General features: G+C 56.0%; 1 protein-coding gene across 9 annotated transcripts in view; it reads left to right on the top strand.

Annotated features, from left to right (window-relative positions):
* CTIF (cap binding complex dependent translation initiation factor) overlaps positions 1–18474 on the top strand; it is a 294493-nt gene extending 276019 nt beyond the window's left edge. For all 9 annotated transcript variants that reach the window (XM_058692173.1, XM_058692168.1, XM_058692164.1 and 6 more), the window contains 2 exons: positions 12899–12952; positions 14426–18474. In XM_058692173.1, the coding sequence (XP_058548156.1) occupies positions 12899–12952; positions 14426–14641 (270 nt within the window). In that variant the 3' untranslated portion in view covers positions 14642–18474. The remainder of the gene's footprint in view (positions 1–12898; positions 12953–14425) is intronic.
* Positions 18475–23478: the final 5004 nt, after the last annotated feature.

The following is a 23478-nucleotide window of genomic DNA, read 5'->3' as shown; positions in this document are numbered from 1 at the left end:
TTGCTCAGTTCACAGCGCTGGCTCCAGGGCCAGGCTGGCGGGCGGGCAGGCGGGCCAGGCACCCTCTGCCGCAGGCCTGGTGCCCAGGGAGCACCCGCTCCTGCCTCAGCTAATGTGGTCACAAGGGTCCCCGGGACTGGGCTGCAGAACCACACGGATAAGACCAGCCGGCCACTGGTCGTCATCTCGGGTGGGAAGGCAGGGCGACTCTTGGGGAAGGATTCCAGACTGTTTCCTTCTCCGTTGAGCTCCAACGCCCTTATCTCCTTTCCTGCCAGGCAGGGACTCCTCACTAGTCACACACAAAAGAAAACCCCACCCAAGATACACAACCCCCCTCCTTGGCCCCCACATACTTGGAGGGGGAGGGCTTGCCTCTGGTTCCATGTAATCCACCTGGCTATCAGTCAGGGAAGCAGTAGGTATGCATTGCCCTAATATTAGAATATTATATATTTGGTCCAGAAAGGGAGGGGGGCAGGTTGAGGAGAACAGCGCCCACTAAATGGAGCCACCTTGGTGTCTGCTCTGAAAGTTCTTGGAACTGGCAATTGATTGAGATGCTACTTGGAGGGAAAACAGTGATGGGCTGGCATTGGGGGGGTGGGGAGGCAGTGGGCAGTGCAAAGGGCAATCGCAAGGTTCAGGGGTGATTGGGTTGAAGGTGGAGGGCCGTTATGGGGCAGAAGAGAACAAGGAATGAGAGAACAAGCACACATGCTACTCCCTTGAGTGTCTTACAGGCCTGAGTATTCCTCTCACTTCCGAGATTATGGGAATAATCGTTGGAATATGGGAATACAGAAAAACGAAGCCCTGAGATGTCAGCTCATTGCGCAGTTTACAAGGCTTGTTGCTGTGAGAGCTCAAGTGGAACCATGGCCTTGCAACTCTGAACTCCTTCCCAGGCTTCATGGCCCACCTCCGAAGAGCAGTCCACATTCAGACTTGACGTTGGGCGGTGCTTCCTAGAGGCAGGGGGCTGGCCTCGTTGACCCCTCGGGGTCTCGTTCCAGCCCAGCGCTAGTGGCAGAGTCTACAGGCCAGTTGCTATGGGAACTATAACTTTGAATTTCCTGGCTCTGGGGCTGTGAAAATCACAACCTGAACCTTCCGTTGATGTGGGTTTCTCGATTAATTTCCTGTTTGATTGTTTACTTTAGAGAGCGGAAAATGCCTTTGCAGGCAGCTAGTTCCCTCCACCAAGACGCTTATCACACCCTCCCCCCACGAAGCCAGCAAGGTCAAGTCCAGGCCTCAGGTGGGTGGAGGTTGGGGGGGGGGGGGGGGCGGTGCGGGGCCAGGGGCCAGGGGCTGGGAGAGGCCCAGCTAAGAGCAGATGGCATTGTGCCCTGACTTCTCCTTGTGCCTGCCGGGGGTCCCAGCCTGGCGGGCACCAGGAGAGTAATCTATGGGTGCAGAGACCAGCCCATGAGGGGCATCTGCCCACCACCCAGAGCCCCAGGCCTGGCCCCCAGCCAGCCCAAACCCCTCCTCCTGTCTCAGGGAACCGTTTCGTGCTGAGTCAGACACAAAATGCAGTCTTTCCTTCAGAGGGGTGTCTATAGCGTAACATGAAGGGGTGAAGGTCCCAGGTGCCACCCAACACCCAGTGCCTCCAGGCCAGGCATTCTTGGCCAAGTTCCCCTGGGGAAGCTTGCAGAATAACTGCTTTTCCATCTGTCTGTCCTCCAACTGCCCTCCCCAAGGCCCTGACGCTCCAGCAGAGAGCGATGGACAGGGCGTCCATTATCATCATTGCATCTTGTTCCCGTCTGCGTCCTTGGGGAGCGGTTAATGCTGGCAGGTTCAGGTGAGGCCCTGCAGGAGGAGTCATGATCCCCTGCAATGACAACCACGTCACGAGGAGTAGGACGCTTTGTCACCTTCAGAGCCCCTCTCCCCACCCCCCAGCAGAACCCCTCAGATGGGCAGCAGCACTCATGCACTCACTTTATAAAGAGGGGCGCTGAGCACAAGGAAGGGAAATGGAATAGGCTAGAGATCAGCTGATAATCTGGGGGGCCCCCAACCCCTCAATACCCTTTCCCTTGTCTAGGTGACTGCATAAGGTACCACGCCAGTCAGGGGCCTTTAGTGAGCAAAGGGGACACTATTACTAATTATTTCGGGATGGCAAGTGAAAACCAGAACCATCCCAGGAAGAGGGCAGTGCATGGTCCCTCCACTTTTCACTGACCACCCCCCCACCACCACCACCAGCCTTGTTTATGTGGGACTTGCTGGCGGAGCAATGGTTATATCATTTGGCTACGGGGGCAGATGAGTCCTGGGGTCAAACCCTGGTTTTCCATTACTGGCGGGAAGTCACCCCACTCTACGTGCCTCGGTTTCTGCAGCTATAAATGAAGATACTACAGTGGGTGTCTAACGCAGATAAACTGGAGAAAGGATAAAGTGGGTCTTGAAACATACACACGGTGCAGAGCTTCCCGTGCAGAGCAAGCATTCAAAAAACGTAAGCCAGGGGATGATCGAGGACCCAGAAGGTATTGGTCAGTCCTCAGGAGACACCTTCTGGAAAGGTAAAACCTCAGAGCTGCCTCGGGCATCCTCCATTCATCCTTTAGGAGAGATCCACGATGCCTGGGAAGTGAACGCAAAATGAGCCACAGAGGGGACAGGCAAGGCTTATAGAAGGGAAAGGAAGGGCACTAAAGAAGAAGCTGGGAGGTGTTGACAGCAGTCATGGCCAACATCCCTGTGGTTTCCAACCCTGACCTAGGGTCCTGGGAACTTATGGCTGCAGGGACGCTGTGAGCAGAACTCCCCTCCTGTGCAGGCCACTGGCCAGGGCTTGGCTCCCAGGAGGACCCACTGGAGCCGTGGTCCCATCCTCTGGCTCCGATGTCTGCAGGATTCAGTGTCTGCTCTGAGCCCCAGATTACATTTCCGGCCCCCTGGGGCCAGCCGTGGGATGAAGCATTCCCCCATGTGACATATGTGACATTTACTGTGGCCACTTTGTACAAGGCGGTTTGCAAACTCTGCAGGAAGGAGGCTAATTATTCCCTCCAGGGCGCCTGGTCCGCAGTTAGGGTGCCTGCCCGCCTGCCCGCCTCAGCTAGGAGGGCTGACAGCCAGACCACAGGGCATAAGCTTGGACCGAAGTCCAGGACAGAACCATGAATTTCCTTGACATCTGACCATAGCTGCCATACAGGGCTCCTTATTAGGCAAGTGGAATGGTGATATTTGGGGCAAATCCCCCTCTCCTGGGGATGGCTGAAATGCAGGCCGGTGCAGAGCGCTGATAGTGAGTGAGGAACATGGAACAACACTGATTTCATAGCCACCCTGACAGGCTGGGCAGCGTGAGCCCTTACACATCCGTGTACCTGTGTCTGCAGCCACCCTCACCCCTGCCTTCCACGTCAGCGGATATGCAACGGTACCGCTTTGCTTATTTAAGGCTCATCTCTGCACACGGTGTCCTCCTCTCCTCTGATTTTCCCTTTTTTTCCTGCCTTCTACCCTCTCACCTCCGCCTCTCCCGCTGTAACAACCACCCCCCTCCGCCCTGGCACAGGGGTTCTACCCCTTTTCTCAAGTTCAAAAAGAAAGAAAAGACAGAGGGGGAGGAGGGAGGGAGGGAGGAAGGAAGAGGAGAAAAAGAGAGAGAGAGAAAAGCAGAAACCCACAAAGGAAAAGAAAAAAATGGGTCCCCTCACTATCTTCCACCTCCCGACCTCCCTCTCCTTCTCCAGCCCCATGTGACCCGGGCCTCCACCTGTCCCTACCCCTGCTCTGAAGTCATCATGGCAAAGGTCACCCGTGCCCTCCTAATCACCAGGTCCAAGGTGCCCTGGTCTTTGTTCATCTTACATGACCTCTCTTGAGCATTTGACACGGCTGACCTTGTACTTCTCAGAATTCTCCTGGCTTCCGTGGCATCACCTTCTTCTATTCCTCTTGGCTCTCGGACTGTCCTCGTGCTCCTTCAGGGGTTCCTCTTCCCCCACCACTCTTTAGATGTGGCTCTCTCTCCAGGTTTGGAGCCCTTACCCTCTTCTCTTCTCACCTGGACCTTCTCTTCTCACAAGCACCTGCGGCCTTGACCTGGCACCGATGATCTCGGGTAGCCAGTCTCCCATGAGTTATCTTCCCTGATCAGCCCCAAGGACCATGGACTCAATAGTTCTAACGCCGAACTCCTTCATATCCCCCCAAACCAACTCATCATGCCTTCCTACGATCATTGGTGACACCCGCATTTATCCAGTTGGCCAAGCCCCAAACCTGGGGACGACCCGTCTTCTATATCGTCCTTTTCCTCACCCTCACTTCTGCCTCCTAAACACGTGTCCTCCCATTTCTTCCCGCCTCAATTCAAGGCACCGTATTTTCTCACAGCAACCTCCTTACTGTCCCCTTGCCTGCAGTACCCCACCACTCTGCCAGCTCTGGTCTGTTCGCCACGCTGTGCAAGAAAGGATCCTTCCAAAATGTACTCTGTAATTTAAAATCTCTCAGTGGCTCTCCAGTGCCTTAGGACAAGACCCAAATGCAGTAACATGGCATCTAGAGCCCGTTAGGATGTGGCCCTTGCCTCTTTTGTCATCAGGTTCTCTCTCTCCGCCAACACTATATATTTGAGCATCTTGAGATACTTGTTATTCACCAGTGCACTCTGCTAGTTCACGGGTGTTTGCTGTTTTTTGGGGTTTTGGTTTTTCGTTTTTTGTTCGTTTGGTTTTTTGCTCTTGTGCATCTGCCGTATGCTGCTTCTTACACCACATGCATGTTCTCCATCACCACCACTCCATCCCGTGCTTCAATCCCACGTACCTAGCACAGTCTCTCAATTTCCCCCTACTAGACTATGAGCTCCCGGTCTTATTCTTCTTGTTGCCCCTGTAGTTACACGATGTTTAGCACAAGGTAGGTGTTCCATGAATGTTGTTGAAAAGATGACTAGATGGATAGAAGGATGGAAGGAAGGGAGGGAGGAAGGAAGGAAGGGAGGGAGGAAGGAAGGAAGGAAGGAAGGAAGGAAGGAAGGAAGGAAGGATGATGGATAAGTAGGTGAGGAAGGAAGGGTAAGTAGGTGAGTGGGTATATAGATGGATGAAAGAATGGATGGATGGAAGGAAGGAAGGAAGGAAGGGAGGATGGATGGATGATGGATAAGTAGGTGAGGAAGGAAGGGTAAGTAGGTGAGTGGGTATATAGATGGATGAAAGAATGGATGGATGGAAGGAAGGAAGGAAGGAAGGAAGGGAGGATGGATGGATGATGGATAAGTAGGTGAGGAAGGAAGGGTAAGTAGGTGAGTGGGTATATAGATGGATGAAAGAATGGATGGATGGATGGATAGATGGCTGGATGGAAGGAAGGTTGGTTGGATACATGATACGTGGGTAGATAGAAGGATGGATGGATAAATTGATTGTTGGTGGATGGAGGATTGCATACTTGGGTGGACACATGCACTAATGGATTGGTGGCCGAGTAAGTGGATGTGTGGATGGGTGGGTAGGTGATGGCCAATGCAAACAAAGAATATGTAAAACCAATTCAATTTTGTGAAGGCCCAGGTTGATTATTGTCACCAGACAATAAAATTAAGAATTCTGAGCTCCAACCAGCAAAATGAGAATTAGCAAAGGTGAGAGAAATTAAAATAATTCTCCAAGACAGAGGATGCTGACCCAGGACTTTTGAGCATCCTCTAGTTCTCAGACTTGCTGTCTCTCTAGTTTGTGCAAGCCACTTCACCCACTATGCCTCAGTTTGTCTATTAGGTAGAGATAATAATGCCATGGCCTTTCCCTGTCTCCACAAGAGTGTCACGAGGGTAAATGAGACAGTACACAGAGTGTGCCAAGAGCTTCAGGGAAGATCCGTGTTGACAGAGAAACAGATTTAATAACAATAATCACACCTTGCATTTGGATCAAGCTTTGCACTTTTCAAAGCTCTTTCACAGACATTGTTATCTCACTTGACTCTCAAAACAATTCGAGGCAGGTATTATCCCTCTTCTCAGGTGAGGAAACTGAGGTGCAGGGCGATAAAGTGACATGCCCGGGGTTACTCTTAGCGAGGGGCAGGTCTTCTGACTCGAAAGCTGCTGTACAATTTTGATGACAGACTTTTTCAGATAGATTATCTCCTTTCCTGCCTCCCTGAGGAGACCCAGACATCATAGACCATCTCTGTGATGACTCAGGGTCATTATCATGACCATCAGCCCCGTGCTGTCCTCTAGACCTGGCCGTAGGTGCAGGTGCAGAGACGCGGGATAGAGGGGCTCTACCCTAGGGGGCTCCTAGGGGCAGGTGGCCACGTGCAGCTCCCCAGCCCGGTCACCACGTGTCCCGGCCATCTCCTCTGGCTCCGTCTCACTCTCCCGCCTCCCCCCTCTCTCCACCGTCAGTGTTTGTGCCTGGCACGTGGCTTCCATGGCCACCACAGACCTCTCCCTGCCACTCTTGGCTCTTTCTTCTCTCTCGCCTTCCTGCCACGTCTTCCACACTTGCAGCCTATCCCACCACATCCCTAGCCCTTCTGTAGACCCAGCCAGCCCATCAGGGCTCGATGAATGTGTTCTCCAGAAAACCAGCCAATCGCCTGCTCTCTGAAACCGTGGCTGTGCTCTGTGGTGGCCACTCCCCCCACACCCTCCGCGACCCCCGGACCCCCGAGGGAGAGAGGCCCCTGCCGGTGGGATCTGAGCTGTGCTTTTGCTACGGCTGCACCAGACGTCGTGGGTTTGTTCTACAAGGTTGCAACCCTGGGCTGTTGGTGAGCTGGGGTGGTCAGGGCGGGCTGGCCAGCCTGCCTCAGGTTGGCACTCACTCCTCCGTGGAAAGGCAAGAATTCGCCATCTACAGCACTCGCTTCCCTCCCACCAAGGAAGGCAGCTCTACAGCCCCTCCCCACGGTTTCTCTCCCCACAGCGTGGCATCCCAAACAACCAGGGTTACATCCCTGCACGCCCTGTGGACCTTCCCCAAGGGACTCCAGGATGCTCCCACCAGGGTGCCTTTCTCCCTGGTTGCTGTCGGGCCTCCCACAGGCTGACTGCAAACACCTTGGCCTCTCCCCCCCCCACCAAGGGAGGATATGATGGGTGTGCCCACAAGTCTCCGGCGGAGACAATAGGACAGGAATGCATTAGCTTCCGAACAAACACTGTGTGGGCTCGCACAATTGCCTTGGATTCTCATCCAAGAAACACATTTCGCTGTTCGAGGGCGCGGGTGGCTTGCCTGCCCCAGCCCGCCCACACCCCTTTCTATGCCAGAGACTTTGATGAGAGTGCCGCCCCTCCCCACCCACTCCAGGGCCTTCCACCCACCCGCCCCCACTCCCCACCCCCGTGGGGCAAGCCTGCCTCCTCCATCGGTGCAGCTTTTCTCCCGGAGAGTCCTGCCTGGGCTGAGAATGGCCTGCCCACCCAAAGAGTGCCCGCCCCGGTCGCTACTTATTTTAACCATTCTGTTATTGTGATAAAGTTTGCATAACCTAACATCGATCACTCTGGCCGTCTTCAAGCATACAACTAAGCGGCATTAGGCACCTTCACACTGTTGTGCAACATCGCCACCATCCATCGCTAGAACGTTTTGTCTTCCTTCCCGACCTGCAACGCCCTCCCCACGAAACACCGGCTCCCCAGTCCCCGCTTGTGCCCGTCCCGACCCCCCCCCCCCGCCCCGTTCTACTTTCTGTCTCTACGAATTTGACTCTTCTGACTCGAGAAGTGGAATCAGACAGGATTTGTCCTTTTGTGACTGTTTTTCGCTCGGCGTAGTGTCCGCGAGGTTCATCCACGTTGCAGCGCAGGTCAGCATTTCCTTCCATGTTAAGGCTGAAGAACATTCCATTGCATACGGATGGACCGCAGTAGTTCATCCAGCCATCCCTCCACGGACCCCCAAGTTGCTTCTGCCTCTCGCCTGTTGTGAACATGGGTGGACAGGTACCTGTTCGGATGGCCACAGCTTCTTGAGACTCCTCTGGGACTTAAAAAAAAAAAAAAAAAAAAAAAAAGCATTGTCTCCAGAAGGTGCCAAATAGAGCATACGTAAACAAGAGCGCTCATTGACCTCCTCAACACTCCAGCAGAGATTTGTTTATCCAAACACTAGCTGTCACTGGGGAAAAAGCAGAGTCCTGAAGACATGGAACACAGAACAGGTAAGTTTGGCCAAGATAGAAAAGAGTGGAAAGATCCTGCACCTGGACCGCTGCCTGCAAACGACAGGTAGGGACAGATTCTTGGGGAACCACAGATCACCCAGAGGCATGAGAGCCTCTAAGAGGGACAGTGAAAGGGGTCCCGGCGGGGAGCCCCTGTGGACTTGTGTCAAGGGCTCCTGGTTGAGAAGGCCAGCCTCTTGTCATACCGCAAAGAGCAGCGGAGTGTGACTTCTGGGGAGATGGGGAGGGACGCTGTCCAAAGCCCCTTCGGCACTAGGGTTCTGAGACTCTACTCTCAAAAGCTGGTAATGAGAGGCCAGAACAGCATTTGCAGGGAGAATGGGAAGCGGTCTGCAGCCGCCCTGCAGATTCCCTTCGTATCCTTGCACCCTGCAACTGTGAAGGAAAAGTGTGATGACCAACCCCGGTCCTCCCCCACTTCCCTGAGCAAACCCAGCAAGCCGCTTGCAAGAGGGCGTGTCACGCATTGCGGTTGTTGGCTTCGCACAGACTCTCCCAAACAAGCAAGTGGAAGATAAGGTTGAAGGAGAGGCTCTGGGGTTGAGAACCCACCTGTAGCTCTGCCTGAGGGCACAGGGGGGCTACCCTCACCCTCCAGAGTCCCCCGCCACCCGCCCCCGTTCCCTAAGTCTGTTCCCTGCCCGGCTAGCCAGGAGCCAGGGCCACCAGGGACACAGCCAGGCAGGGGGAGGGTGTGGGGGGTAGTCTGGGCACGAAGAGGGGAGGAGGCATTGGAAGGGAGTAGTCCAGTCACAAAGATGCAGGAAAGAAAGACACAGACCCCGCTTTGGAGTTCTCAACTGTCATCTGGGAGCAGAGGGCAGGCCAGAACTTTCCACGCGGTTCTGTCAGCCATTCAGACAGCCACGCGGAGGGACAATCAATCACATTTCAGAACATCGAGTACTTTTCAGCCCTTACGCTTACTAGTACTTCCCATCAAGTTACCTTACTCATCCTGGGGCGCCTGGGTGGCTCAGTCGGTTAAGCGTCCGACTTCGGCTCAGGTCATGATCTTGAGGTTCGTGAGTTCAAGTCGGCGTCGGGCTCTGTGCTGACAGCTCAGAGCCTGGAACCTGCTTCGGATTCTGTGTCTCCCTCTCTCTCTGCCCCTCCCCTGCTCTCGCTCTCTCTTTCTCTCTCTCAAAACTAAATACACATTTTTTTTTTAATTTTTTAAAAAAGGTACCTCACTTGTCCCTAGAACCCCTAAGAGGCTAATCTCAGGACAGAACATGCTCCCCGGGTCATTTCAACGTGACACACACAACAAGCACTACTGAGCGCCTACTGTGCATCACCCCGCGTTCTAGACGCTTCCAGAGCATACCTTGTTCTTCCCACGAGCTGCCAGTTCTGCCCCCCTCCCCCACTTTCCCCACCCAGCTGCCAGCACGCACTCCGTCTCAAAGAGTTCCCTTCTCACCAGATTGCCCCCCACCTTTCTTGTGATTTCTACCAACAATGTTGTTTGAAGGATCGTTTCCCAATAAGCACTACAGAAAACCTGTGAGGGAACAAAGTACCTTCAGAAAGAAACCCCAGCAAACCTTACAGAGCTCTCCTGATATATATGAGTCCCTGTGTCCCCTGCAGATAAGTGGGGCTAGGCCCACGTCCCCATGCTGATCCCATTCCAGACAGCCACAGGACCCTCCCGGGGTTCGAACCAACATCCCCCCCCTCCCTCCAGAGCAGCTGGGTTGGGTGTGGACCACATGCCTTAGGTACACCTGCTACAAGGTGAATCACTTCCACCGGCTTTTTCCAGAACCTGTTTCCTGGTCTTCACTCTAGCCTCCTGGGTCCTGTAACTGAGGGAGGCCCTTCCCTGTGTGCCCCCCACAAAGGTCCACCGGGCACCGGCTTGGCGGAAGGCTCCCCTGCCTCCCCCTTGGGGCTCTGCAGCTCCGGGAGGCAAGAAAACTCCAGAAGCAGACACTGGCTTAAGAAGGGGAGGGACTGGGGCGCCTGGGTGGCTCAGTCGGTTAAGCGTCCAACTTCGGCTCAGGTCACGATCTCGCGGTCCATGAGTTCGAGCCCCGCGTCGGGCTCTGCGCTGACAGCTCAGAGCCTGGAGCCTGTTTCAGATTCTGTGTCTCCCTCTCTCTCTGACCCTCCCCCATTCATGCTCTGTCTCTCTCTGTCTCAAAAATAAATAAATGTTAAAAAAAAAAAAAGGGGGAGGGACAGCTGTGTGCTGCAGACTGTCCCACTGTGCCTGTGTATTGTAATTATTTAACCCGTCCCCCTGTGGGTGCACGGTAGTTTTACTGTAGTGATAGCGCAGCAAAAGCCGCGTATCCCTGTCGTGGTGCGTGCGTCCGGGTCCATTTATTCTGACCGCGATCACCAAATTGCCGTCTAGAGACCTGCGCCAGCCTCCGTTTCCACATCGGTTATAATTTTGTGTCGCGTCCCTTCCGGCGAGAGGGGTGTGTGGGGCGGGGTACCCACGTACCCATCACTCTCGCCTCTCCGAGTGTGTGCACCCGGGTGACCTTCGGGGGAGGGGCCTCGCCGCGTCCGCCCTTGCCCGCCCGCCCTCCGGGCTGTCGCAGCCTGTGTGCTAGGCTCTGTGCCGGTGCGGGGACCAATCAGAGGCCCCGCCCTGGTGGGGCTTGCCTTCTAGCGGGGAGACGAACAAGTATCAACTTGTCCGAGGGTGAGCTATGCGGCAGCGAGAAGTAAACCAGGAGGTGAGCGGGGCCGGCCGGCTTCACACAGGCTGGAGAGGTGACACTGGGGCAGAGTCCTGAACAAGGGGGGAGAGTGAGGTCCGCAACTCCGTGGTGGCCGAGAATCTGGGTGACGGGAGCACGAAGGTCTGGAGTCAGAGCCGTGGCAGTGAGTAGAAGAGGTTCACCAGCGGCCTCAACACCTGTCCCTCTGTGCCTCCTGCACCATTTCCTCCCCTGGACTGTCCCTTGCTCTCCGCCTGCTTTTCATTCGAGCAGGTCGAGGGCTACCTCTCTGTCCATTCATCCTAAAACGATTCCGGTGTGTCAGCCGCAAGCCCAGTTCTGACAGATACAAAGGGGAAGGAGGCCTGGTGTCTCTGGCCCTGACCTGTGCCCGGGCCTGCTGTGGCCTCGATGCCCTGCACACTCATTGGGCACGTGGCAAGGCTTGCCCTGAATCTTCAGCCCTCCTGAGGCGAATGCTTGTGGCTCTTGCTAAGAGGGACCCCTGGGCTGGGTGGATGGACATGACAGGAGAAGGGGAGGGACAAGGAGGATGTGTCGAATTTGGGTTTCAAGCTAGCGATAGGAATAGTCCCCCTGTGGCGTCACCTGTGCTTGAACTCATCACACCCGCGTCAAGGACTTTGACTCCAGTTCTGGTTCAGGGGACGAGGATACTCATCCCAAAAATGCCTTCCTCTGGTGCCCTCCCCACCCTCCACCTTTCCTTTAAAACAAAAAACAGGGGTGTCTGGGTGGCTCCGTCTGGCTGCTGATGTCAGCTCAGGTCATGATCTCACGGTTCATGAGTTCGAGCCCCACCTTGGGCTCTGCACTGATGGTGCGGAGCTTGCTTGGGATTCCCTCTCTCCCTCTCTCTCTGCGCCTCCCGTGTACTCTCTCAAAATAAATGAATAAACTCAAAACAAAAAACAATGCATGAATCATATCAACCAACATTTAGCAAATCCTCAACGGTTGCCAGGACCTAGGCTAGGTGTTAGAGGTGGCCAAGATGAGCACAGCACTCTCCCAGGCTTCACTTGTGTGAAATGCCAAGTGGTTGGGGACGTCAGGTGAGAAGTCAGTGAGAAGCAGGAGGGGGGGGTACCATGGGCTGGGGGTGATCCAGGAGTCTCCAAGGAAAGCTGGGAAGTGCTGTGGGCCTTGAAGAGTGGGTGAGTACGGAGAGTTCCAGCAGAGGGAAAAGTCATCCGTGGCAGATCATCTAAATGCAGGGTCATCCCGCGGATGCGGTGATCAATGTCGCAGGAATGGCGGAGGAGATGTACCAAGGGGGAAGGGGACAGAGGGAGAAGTGGCCAATGGGGTTGAGAGTAAGTGGGGGAGGGTCAGAGAGAGAGGGAGACCCAGAATCCGAAGCAGGCTCCAGGCTCTGAGCTGTCCGCACAGAGCCCGACATGGGGCTCGAACCCACGGACCGTGAGATCATGCCCCGAGCCAAAGTCAGAAGCCACCCAGGCGCCCCGTGATGTTATGTGAATTCTATCTCAGTTGAGAGAGAGAGAGAGAGAGAGAGAGAGAGAATAAGATGAGGCCAAGGGAAGCCTGGACAAGGGCGTGGCCAGTCCCAGCACTGAGCAGCCTGGCCATGGCCTTGGTCAGGAAGCAATTCCAACCTCTGGGTAAGTCAACACCGCTGTGGTTTTGCAGAAGAGCACTTTGTTTCTGGAAGCTTTCCTCTAGCCGGGGCCCAGGAGTGCCTGAGACCATGGCCGAGCCTCCCTCGCCCATCAGGAAGTCTTTACCCTCATTGCATTTCTCTGAGGATTTTCTCTGACCAGGTGTTACAGCTGATGACCCCAGCGTGTTTGCTACCAAGCCACGGTCTCTAATCGCAACCTTCTGACCTGGCCTGGGGGCCCAGGCTCTATGCCCACGGTGGTCCTCCAACCGTTCAAATCCTGCCAGAGAAATCGCCGTGTCCCTGCTGCCCTCTGACCTTCGTGGGCTCTCTTCCCCGCCACACCCTGAGTAGCGTTCTCTGCCTCTCTCTTCTACAGCTCTTGCAATCTCAGGATGTGAAGGAAGACGCCGTCCTGTGCTGCTCGATGGAGGTAAGCATCTCCGACCTCAGACCTGGTGTGCCCCTCACACCTGCCAGTTGTGGCTGTATAAGGATCACTGGACACACGCACAAGTCCCCGGCGAAGGTGTGGAGACAGGGCTGGTGGGGAATGGCTTCCTGAGTTGACGTGAACTCCTGCATCCAGGATTGTCAACCCCCAACCAGAGTAAATGTGGACAGAGTGACCGACCCACCACTAGCTGGAGAGAGAGGTGGCTGCTTCTCTAGAGAGAAGGACCACGTGCTGGCCTTGTCCACCGTGCTTCTGTGCCCAAGACCACCTTCTTCTTGCCCAGGCACGCCCCACAAATGACTTAAGAAATTCCAAGTGATGTGACCCCCCCCCCCGCCCCCAAGTATCTCCCTTGACTTTGGTGGTATGGGGTTTGCGGAAGGCGCCTGAGGTTTGAAACCGCCCCCACCCCGTGTTGGCAACCACCTTCTTCAAAATACCCCCTTAGGAGGTGCCACTCCTGTGCCCAAAATGTGGCCACTACTCATTGAAACTCTTCCTCTGGGATCTCCCTCGGGGGCAAACGTTGCCCTGGGAAGTCAGCCCAGCCATTTAGAATGGAGTAGAGTGAGGACAGGCGCGTCCGGCGTGAGCCCCCAGGGCACATCAGGGCTGCGTGAGCATGCGTCTCAGTTGGCTTCTGTCCAGCCTCCAAGGCTACTCGCATCCCAAGGATCTCAGAGGCCAGAAGTGCTGCGATTCTGGACAACGGCCTGAGGTCTACATGATAGTCACTGTTCATTTGTGGAGCTCCAAATGGGTACCTTACATGGGACTTGGGGATGGCAGGGGCTGCACTGATGCAGAAGATTGGGACTCCTTCTTCCCTATGGGGGCTTTTCAACATCATCAGGGGCAGGCCCTCTGGCTGGCCTTCTGCCACAGTTCATGTTTCCCTCCTACACTTCATGTCACAAGGGTGGCCAGAGGTCAGTGCTGGGGAGGGGAGGTGGGATTGGGGGCAGGAGAGAAGGAAGGAGAGGAACAGGAGGCCTCATCCCTGCTCTCAGGTTCTGCGCAGAGACACGCAGGTCTCTCGTTTCTAGAGCGACATCGTAGCAAGTGAAAATTAACACGCTGCAGCCTGATCACCTTTGAAGGGAGCAGGTCAACCATTGAGGGTGTGGGCGGTAGTCGAGGAGGGAAAGCTCTTGGGTGAAAGAAGAGGCATGGTCCTGGTGAGAGCTCTTTTTAGCCCCGGGCAGCAGGCAATAACCTAACCCCTCTTCTTCTTGCGGCAGATTGGTCATTAAATGTGGGTTCTCACAGTTGACTATTTCTGCCCTCCCGCCTCCCTGTTCTCCCTGTGGCACAGATGCCTGGGCCCGCACCTTCCAGAGGGAGTCCAGTGGTTTCCTGTCCCTGCCCCCAGCCCTTCTAACCCAGGTGGGTCAGCTTGCCCTTCTGGAGCCCAAGCCCGGTCCTAACCCCCCACTTCTCTGCCCGCAGCTGCAGAGCACAGGCCGGCTGCTGGAGGAGCAGCTGCCCGAGATGATGACCGAGCTCCTGGCCAGCGCCCGCGACAAGATGCTGTGCCCCTCAGAGTCCATGCTGACCCGGTCGCTGCTTCTGGAGGTCATCGAGCTCCATGCCAACAGCTGGAACCCTCTGACGCCCCCCATCACTCAGTACTACAACAGAACCATCCAGAAACTGACAGCCTGACAGCCAGGGGGCCTGGCGGGCGGCCCGCGGGCAGCTGGGGCCCTGGTACACAGGGCCAGATGGACAGGCGGGAGGACAGGGGTGGCCCTGGCGGGAGAAAGAAATGGGGAGGAAAGTAGGCAGAGCCGGCGGCCAGTCTGGAGCCAGACCGGGAAGGAGTGCCCCTCATCTGAGCCCCCCCAGCCCCAAGCATGTGGCAGTTCACACCAATAAGGGAAGCATGTTTCTTTCTCATGGTGGCCCCGATCGCCCCTCCCCACTCCCGCTCCTCCCCGCCCCCTCCCATCAAACGCGTCCCCCGCAGGGCTTTGTGCGAGGGGTTTCATCTCTGTGACTCCGCTGAGGCCCTGGCAGCTCCGCACGCCGGGGTACCGCTTGGGTCAGAAAGGACCTCAGAAGGCTGAAAAAGTGGGTCGGAGACGGGCTTGCATTGTTCCTGCTGTCAGCCGCAGTCGCCAACTGCTGCCAAGCAGGCGACAGAGAGCAGATGTCCGGGAGGACAAAGGCGGGCAGGGTCCCCACCAGCCGCCCGTAATTGACGGCCTTTGTCCGCCACGGTCGAGCTGGGGGGGCTGGGGGACGGAGGCTTCTCCCCTAACCTTCACGCTGCCCCCTCCCCGCTTCCAGGTCCTCCTTTTGGCCCCCAAGCCTCAGGGAGGGGGGCCCAGGGGGCAGGGAGCAGGGAGGGGAGCTGGAGTTGGCGAATTCTACTTGTACTCTTGTGTTTTATTGTTTTATTTTCAAAAGTCAGCTGCTTTGAAGTCTCCTCTCTCAATGAAAAGAGCCCGAGATGTGATCACACAGTCAGCGCCACGAGGACCCCCTGATTAGTGGAAGATCAAACCCGGCTCCCTCTGGAAGGATTCTAGCCACAGACAGCTTGCCAGTAGCCAATTAGGGTAATTGGAAACTTCTGCCCCGGCGGGGGTCCTGCTGGAACCCTGTGTCCTCAGCCCTTGGCTTCCAGTACCCCTGTTCTCTCATTCTAGCTGTGCTGTGTCAATGGGCCGATACTGTCGCAGGCCCCCGGGAGTGTGTATCCTGGCCCGGGGGCCTGGTGGTGAATGGGGCACCGAAGGAGGCTGGCAAATTAAAGCCAAAATGCTAGGTGATGTTGCCCGCGCCACACACGGGTCTCGTCCCAAGCTTAGTGGGGGGGCATGTGGCCGTTGGGGACTGCCTGGCTCCCCAGGACTCGGCGTCTGGCTAAATGGGCTGTGCCGCTGCCCCGGCCTCATCACAGGCAGGACCCAGCAGCCCAGGCCCCCCCCACAGCCAAGGTCTCTGCGCTCCGGGAGGGCTCTGGGCACTGTAGCCCCTGAGCTGTGGGGAACGGTGCGTTCATTGAGTCTTGAGCGTAACGGTCGGGTGACTAGGTGAGGCCGCCAGACAGATCTTTCCAGGCTGGGAACAAGGCTGGGGGTTCTTGAAAGGGTCAGGTCCTGGGAAGAGCCCCTTCTCTGTTGGAGGAGGATGCGGGTCGGGCTCTAGGAGGCTGGCTTCCGGGCTGTCACGGCATCCGCACAGCCCCATCTCTGGGGTCTGGAGTCCATACTTTGATAAGCCCCCATAAAATGACTTCAGAGCCCAGCAGCTCCCTTTACTGAGGCTGGTCACTCACTCCCTGTGTCACTGGAGGGCCCTGGCTGCCTGGTCCGCTCAGGCTGGCCAGGGGGTGAGGGCTGGAGGTTTCCCTTTGTGGACTCCAAGTCTGGAGGAGCAGGCAGGTCCCCCAGTACTCCCTGGCTTTCTCCACCTGCTGCAACCTGACCTTCAGCCCTGGGATGGGAGCCTTTGCCAAGCCCAAGGAAGAGCGTGTTGGAGACACATGTCGGGGGGCACAGGTTTACCTGGAATGGGTCAGTAGCCTCCAAGAGGCCCGTGCTGCCTCTGCCCCTGGCCTTTGCCTCCTCCCCTCTTCAAGCTTCTCCTCGCTGCCCTTCCTTCTCAGTGGGCTCCTTCAGCCCAACCTGGGGCCCCGGGACACCAGGGGCCCCATGGGAGGCCCCGAGGGAAGAGCTAGACTGAAATTAGGGGGCTCAGAGAGGGCACTGGGGGAATCGTGGTCTCAAGGAGTCAGGCAGCCCCAACAGAGCGCGCAGCCGCTCCCTGGAAGGCCCCGGAGAGCTGTGTCTGGGCTGAAATGGGCTAGCGCCCCCGGAGTGCACAGTGTGCGTGTGTGTGTGTGTGTGTGCGCGTGTGTGTGTTTGTGAGCGCATCTGCTGAGAACGAAGTAGGGCCCCAGAGGAAGAGAGTGGCCCAGGGGAACGGGGTCTCCTGCTCCTTCCACGGGGCAGAGAGCAAGCTTCACGAAGGGGCCCCAGACACCGTGCATGCAGGGACTGATGTTCCCAGGAAAGCTGAGACCCGTGACATCGCGGGTGCCATGGACCCAATGCCTCTTCCTCCTAACGGCCTCCTTGGTGGTCTTGCCTCAGGGCCACCCCTCCTTGACTGTTAGGACCAGAGTATGAAGAAGTAAGATATAAATATGTATACATATATAAATATATTTTTAATTACGTGTCGTGTCACGGTGGCTCCAGACGTATGGTTTGCCTAGTTTATCTCCATTGCTTGAAAGTGCTTCCTGGCCAATCCAAATAACAGTTTAAGCTGTTTTTCTAAATGCAGGTTGCTGCTACTCTTTGAGACATGGAAGGAAAACGTTTAAAAAAAAAAAAAAAGAAACTTTTTTTTTTTTTAAGGAAATAAGAGTGAAACGTAAAATCTGTGACTCTGAAGCAGCTTCCCGTGGGAGACTACTCAGGAGCTGGGGGCAGAAGTGGGTTCCCCACAGACCCCCTAGCCTCTCCCTAGGCCAGACCCCCCCCCCACCACCACTTGTGCTGAGTGAGGAAGGCCATATCCAAGTTGACCTCTGAATGTATTTGGTGGGAGGCAAAACTGGATATTGCATTTCTAAGGCTCGTGTTGTTTTCCCTACTCGCCCGCGGCTTTCTTGGCGCAGCGAAGAGGCGAAGTCCGGCCATCTGATGTTGATCCTGTCTCGGTCTGTCCCCCCTGCCAGTCAAGACCAGATAGCCATTGTTTTCCTCCCGGGCGGCCAGCCTGCTCACCACAGCCCTGCTCCCCTCGGCCTTGTGGCTTTGCCTCAGCGCTGGGACCGCAACCCCAAGAAGGCTCCTAATCTCCCCTGGATAAGGTGGGGGCCCCACCGTCCTCCGTGGGGAATGCTTACCCCACACCCAGTCTCGTCTGTTCGTCCTTCCTTAATCAGTCTGTAAACCTTTAAGGTTTAGGGATCGCCCTGCCCATCCATGTAAATGTAAATGTTGGCCGAGTTGGTATTTATTCTAATTTTTATTTTATTTTATTTTCTCTGAGGGACGGGGAGGGGGGGTGTGGGAAATGTACCCCTGATCGCGCCCTGGGCAGCTGCAGGGGCGGGGACCCAGACAGCCGGGCCGCCGTGAGGAGCAGCCCCACGGGGCCACCCCCAGACGCCACGTTCCAGTCCCTTATCTGGCATCAGAACCCGGCCAGTGCTCTCAGGGCCTGCCCGTGGAGTCCTGTCCCTCAGCTGCTGGCGCTCTGTTGGGACCTCTGCCTGGGCCTTTAAGGATGCAGATCAGAGAGAAGACAGCTCTCCTCTGCTCGGGACACTGGCGTAGAGGGCTGCCCACCTCGCCTGAGCCAGCTGGGAGCCTGGCCATAGGACCTACCTCCCTGGAGCAGGGGCCTGGGGCTTCCCGCCAAAGCTGCAGTAGAATCCTGCTCACGCGACCACTTTCCCTCCCTCAGTATGTCCTGCTTTCCAGCTGAACCCAAACTACAAGTGGGTTTAAAAAATAAACACCAAAAACCAAAAATGCCCTGAATCTGTGTTCTCTGTGTGTTCGGCAGAGGAAATCTTTCCCAAAGGCTTCTGTGGCCTCCACCGCCAATGAGCCCCTGCCCGGGCGACGAGCTAATGAGAACATTTCCCACAGTTTGGCCGTCTTGGAGAGCCGGGGCACGGTCTGGGGCCCGGGGAAGGCTGTGAAGGAGTGGTTCGGAGAATGTGGCTGGAGGGCACTTGTGCCCCCCATCCCCCCCAGGCTGGGAACCGTGGCCTATCCAAAGTCATAGGATTAGGCCGGTCCTGCAGAAAATAGCTTTTGCACTAAAGGTTTGGTCTACTGCACGTCCGGCCACCCCACGCCCCAAACCCATTCCGTCCTTAGAAACATCACTGGAGCATTTGACTTATTTCAGAAAGACTGACGCTTGGGCCCAGAAGCTTCTAAAAGTCAGCAGCAAGTGGCTGTCCAATCCCAGTGGGTGAAACCAGTCTTTCCTCAAAGGGGCCCAGTGATTTATTTTCCTGTGATGATATGTCCCTTGTTTTGCACAATCCCTCTGATGGCAAGACGCTGGGGACACTGCCTCCTGGTAACAGATCCCCCTCGGGGGTCCTCGCTGGCTAGAACTTGCCAGCCTTTCACCTCCTCAGGGCAGCGACAAGCGCATCCACCCCCTTCCTGTGTCCCTGGCCTGGTCAAGATGGTGGCCAGCCCAGCCCAGAAGCCTGGTGACGGCTCGTTGAGATGGGTGACTATTACTGAGTCACATGACACTGTGCAGGGACGGCCAGAAGTGCACAGATCGGTAGGGGGAGATGACATTTTAATTAAACAATGGAGATATTCGTCAAACCAAAGTGTTTGCAAAAATGCAAACGTGTAGAAGCAGAAAACGGAGATCAAAGTGAAAGGTGTTTGAAGGTGGGAGAGCGAGTGGGGACATCTTACCGAACGCTGGTCACAAAAAGGGAGAGCAGATTTTTCTGGCGTGACTTAATCCTGATTCCAGAAGCTTCTAAGTTATTGAAACCTGTGAAACCCATCATCTAAATAATAAATGTTTCAGTCTTGCATTTCACCACCATCTCTGCTGATACGTGCCGTGCGTCCTCCTGAGGGTAGGTTACATTTATACTGGGGTCTGTAGGAGTGGGGGGGGGGGAGAAGAAGACCATTTGGGATGAATAAGCTAGAACGTATGCACACACACCCACATGCGCGACTGGGAAGGGCCTTTTACACGCCAAGGTAAAGGGCAGGAGAAGAAGAGACCGGGAGGGAAGAAGCCACTATGCCTCGGCATTAACGGTCTGTCTTCCCCACAGCTCCCAGGGCCTTTGGGGCCTTCCATACACTGTTTCAGGTGGTTCAGTAAAGTAGGCGGGTACTTTTGATCCCCACTTTACAGATGAGAAGGCTAAGGCTCAGAGAGCTGGCGCGACTGACCGACCGCCAAGGGCCAGTCCGCGGGAGCGCCAGGGGCAGAGCGAGAGCCAGGGGCCCCTTTCCTGAGCCCAGAAGGCGAGCATGTCCTCAGCAGCCTCTGAGCTGACCGCTGCGGAGCGCGGCCCCAGGGAGCCGCCAGTAACACCAGTCAGAAAGAGCAGTCAGCGGCCCGCTGGGACTACACGGGCAGCCGACGGAGGCTCCCCTCTGCGTCAGTGGGAAGAAGGCACATGATGAAATGCCTCAAATCAAGGGATTTGGGTGGGGTGGGGAGACCAAGCCATGCGGCAGAGTTCACACTGTTATGTAAAAGCATCCATTGGAATATGTGCCAACTGTCCCCTTGGACTGACAGCACATCAGGGGCTCTCAAGGTGGGTGGGAGGTGAGGGACGCTTACGATGCGTGGAGTCGATACCCGGATCGCCTGCCAACTTCTCAAACTATGCACTGGAAGAGGACACCGTATACACCACAGTTTCCAAATTCTGGCCTTAGGGAGCCCCTCTCACTCACTTGCACATGTGCTATGTGCTGAGTGGGAGAAAAGGTATTGAAGGCCGCCATCCATAGTCCAGGAATGTAGCACAAACATAACCATGAAGAGCTGTTACAGGCATGCAGATTGAACGTCTAGGAACAGCAGGTGATGACGCCTCGTTCCTCACCTCCATCCGCGATACAGGTCCCACCCGCTTCTGGAAGTTTGCACGGACCACTTCGCTTTACGAAAGACCTCCGTCAGTACCGGTTTTCCCTAACCTAAAGAAATCTGAAGCGATTTTCGGGGTTGTGAAAACGAGCAAAAAGTGAAAAACGGCCTTCAGCGTTGAGCCAGGATGGAGGTGCCCCCCACCCCCAGCCGCGAGAGTGGGGCTGTCCGGCTCCTCCTTCTCGAAACACGCCCAGCATCTCAACATCAACCGCCAGAGCTTTGAACCGTGTCTGTGAGCATCTGTGTCTTATCCCGATTGATTTTACGCATCCCTTAACAAGATGTGTCCTAAGCTCTCTGAAAAGCTTGTTTGGGGAGGGGGTGGGCGGTGTCTAGGAAGGCTCAAACATTCTCCATATAAATGAGTGCCGATCGCTTCTTCACTTTATGCCCTTGCAGCTAAAGCAAGTTTTCGTAGGAACAGTCCACTTTCTTTTAACTTCTTTTCATGTTTATTTATCTTTGAGAGAGACAGAGTGTGAGTGGGGGAGGAGCAGAGAGAGAGGGAGACACAGCATCGGCAGCAGGCTCCAGGCTCTGAGCCATCAGCACAGAGCCCAGGCGTGGGGCTCGAACTCGTGAACTGTGAGATCGTGACCTGAGCGAAGTCGGACGCTTAACCACCCAGGTGCCCCTGAATTCTGATCTTAAATGAAAATATTCTGTGGGCCCCTGAAAGTATCAGGTGCCCTAGCTTCCGTGCCTAATGCGTGCATCGGCCCTGAGAGGACATGGTCCCTGAGGGAGGAGTCTCACCTTTCCCTGCCACCCAGCTGAACTCGGGGCGAGCAGGCCAGAGGAGGGTGGCTGGAGGGGGCCGGCGGGGAAGCTCACGCTGCAGTCTTCCAGGCAAGTTGTTGGGAAACGGATGCGATGGTGCGTCTTCTGCCCCAGATGGGCTGCTGGGCACACAGCCCGGGGCGCATCGCGAGCAGCTGCGTGTGCCTGACCCAGGAGACTGGCCCAGAGAATCCAAGCGCCACCCAGCAGTTGCTCCTGTCCACAGCACTGTCCCACACATACCCTCGTACGGGCTCACCGGAGCCCTGGGAAGGAAATAAATAAATTCTTTCTGCTTGTTTTACATCTGAGGACACCGAGGCTTAGAGAACCATTATGGCTGAATGGTGTGTCCGCCGGGGCTGGGCACGTAGCTGGGCAAGGGGACTCAGGCACAAAGGTGCCCAGGATCCTGGATCCTCAGCCTGGTCCCCATACATGTTTTCAAATACACATTCTTGTCTGATCCTCATAATAGCTCTACCAAATGACAGACATTTTTGACTCCATTTTTTTAAATGTTTATTTATTTGGGGCGCCTGGGTGGCTCAGTTGGTTAAGCGTCGGACTGAAGCTCGGGGCACAATCTCACGGTTTGTGAGTTCGAGCCCCGCGTCGGGCTCTGTACTGACGGCCTGGAGCCTGCTTCGGATTCCGTATCTCCCTTTCTCTCTGCTTCTCCCCCGCTCACGATCGATCTCTCTCTCTCTCTCTCTCTCTCTCTGTCTCAAAAATAAATAAACATTTAAAAAGTTGTTTTTTAGTGTTTATTGATTTATTTTGAGAGAGAGAGCGCAAGGTGGGGGAGGGTCAGAGAGAGAGAATCCCAGGCAGGCTCTGTGTGGTCAGCACGGAGCCCAACGCAGAGCTAGATCGCAGGAACCATTTGCGCCCGAGTCCCCCTGCCCTGCTACGTGCTCAGCCCAGATGGACAGACGCACCAGTCCCCAGGGACAAACAGGGGCTCAGGCCAGGGATCTGGGGCCCGGTGGTGATCCAGCAGCACATAGAGGGACGCGGCCCTCGAGGGTAAACAAATGGATGGGAGAGAGGTTCACAGCCTGGCATGGAATCGTGGCCTTTCCCACCTGACCAGGGCGAGGGGTGGATCCTGCCTTGGGCTTGGCTCAGAGGAAAAGGAGAAGTTCGGGGGGCTGAGGAGGGACAGTAACTCCGGAAGCATGTCAGGGGGAGAGGAAACAGTGCTCAGCGTCTGTGTCCACTAGCTATCGCCGTGCAACTCTGGGTGACGAATTATTGCAAGCTTGAAACCTCAGAGACTAACAACACTGATGTTGACTGCTCTTCCTGATGGATCTACAGATGGGTTGGGGTTTGGATGACCTTGGCTGGCTGGCAGGGGCCTCAAGCCCAGTCTCTGGACATTGGACAGTGGTTGGAGGTACAATCATGCACCTTCCCTTAGTGTTACTTCTTCCAGGAAGTTCTCCCTTACTGACTCTCCCCCGCTGGGGTCCCACAGCTTCTAGGGACGTTCCTACGACAGCTCTGCTCACTACGTGTGAGCTACTACCACTGGCGTGTAGATGGCCGGTGCACACTGACCATGAGCTTGACCTCATCCCCTGTGCATCTATCTCAAGCACTCAGCCCAGGGCCTGGCCCAAGCAGGTCCAAGCAGGCATGTGGGGGGACAAGTGGGTGAGCTGTTAACAGTGAGGTCCAGGCAGTAAGTGACAGAAGGGCTTGGGGACGGAAGGGCTAAGCTACCAGAGCAGGAGAGGGGTAAGGGGACCCCACGTGGGACGGGGACGTCCAGTGCGGAGGGCTGGGGCTGGCCTTGGGGTCCTGAGGTCTAACAGTCCAGAGGAGCCCGGGGGTGGGGGACTCTCCTGTGTTGTGGCCAGAGCCACGGCGAGCAGAGCCGGGGTCTTTGTGTGAAGGAGAAGATGCCCTTCCCCCCCGAGGGTCACGGGTCCTGGCCGGGACTCGTGAGCTGCCACACACCCCCTCAGCTGGGCCCGCGGGTAGGACACAACCTGCGCACCGCGCGTGAGATTTTCTGGGGCGTGGGGGCGTGTGTCTGCATGTGCGGGGTGCACGCGGGGGGCAGGTGTGTGTACGTGACT

Source organism: Neofelis nebulosa, chromosome 11, assembly GCF_028018385.1.
Source record: "Neofelis nebulosa isolate mNeoNeb1 chromosome 11, mNeoNeb1.pri, whole genome shotgun sequence".
NCBI classification, from domain to species: Eukaryota; Metazoa; Chordata; class Mammalia; order Carnivora; family Felidae; genus Neofelis; species Neofelis nebulosa.
This window is presented reverse-complemented; position numbering and strand designations above follow the sequence as displayed.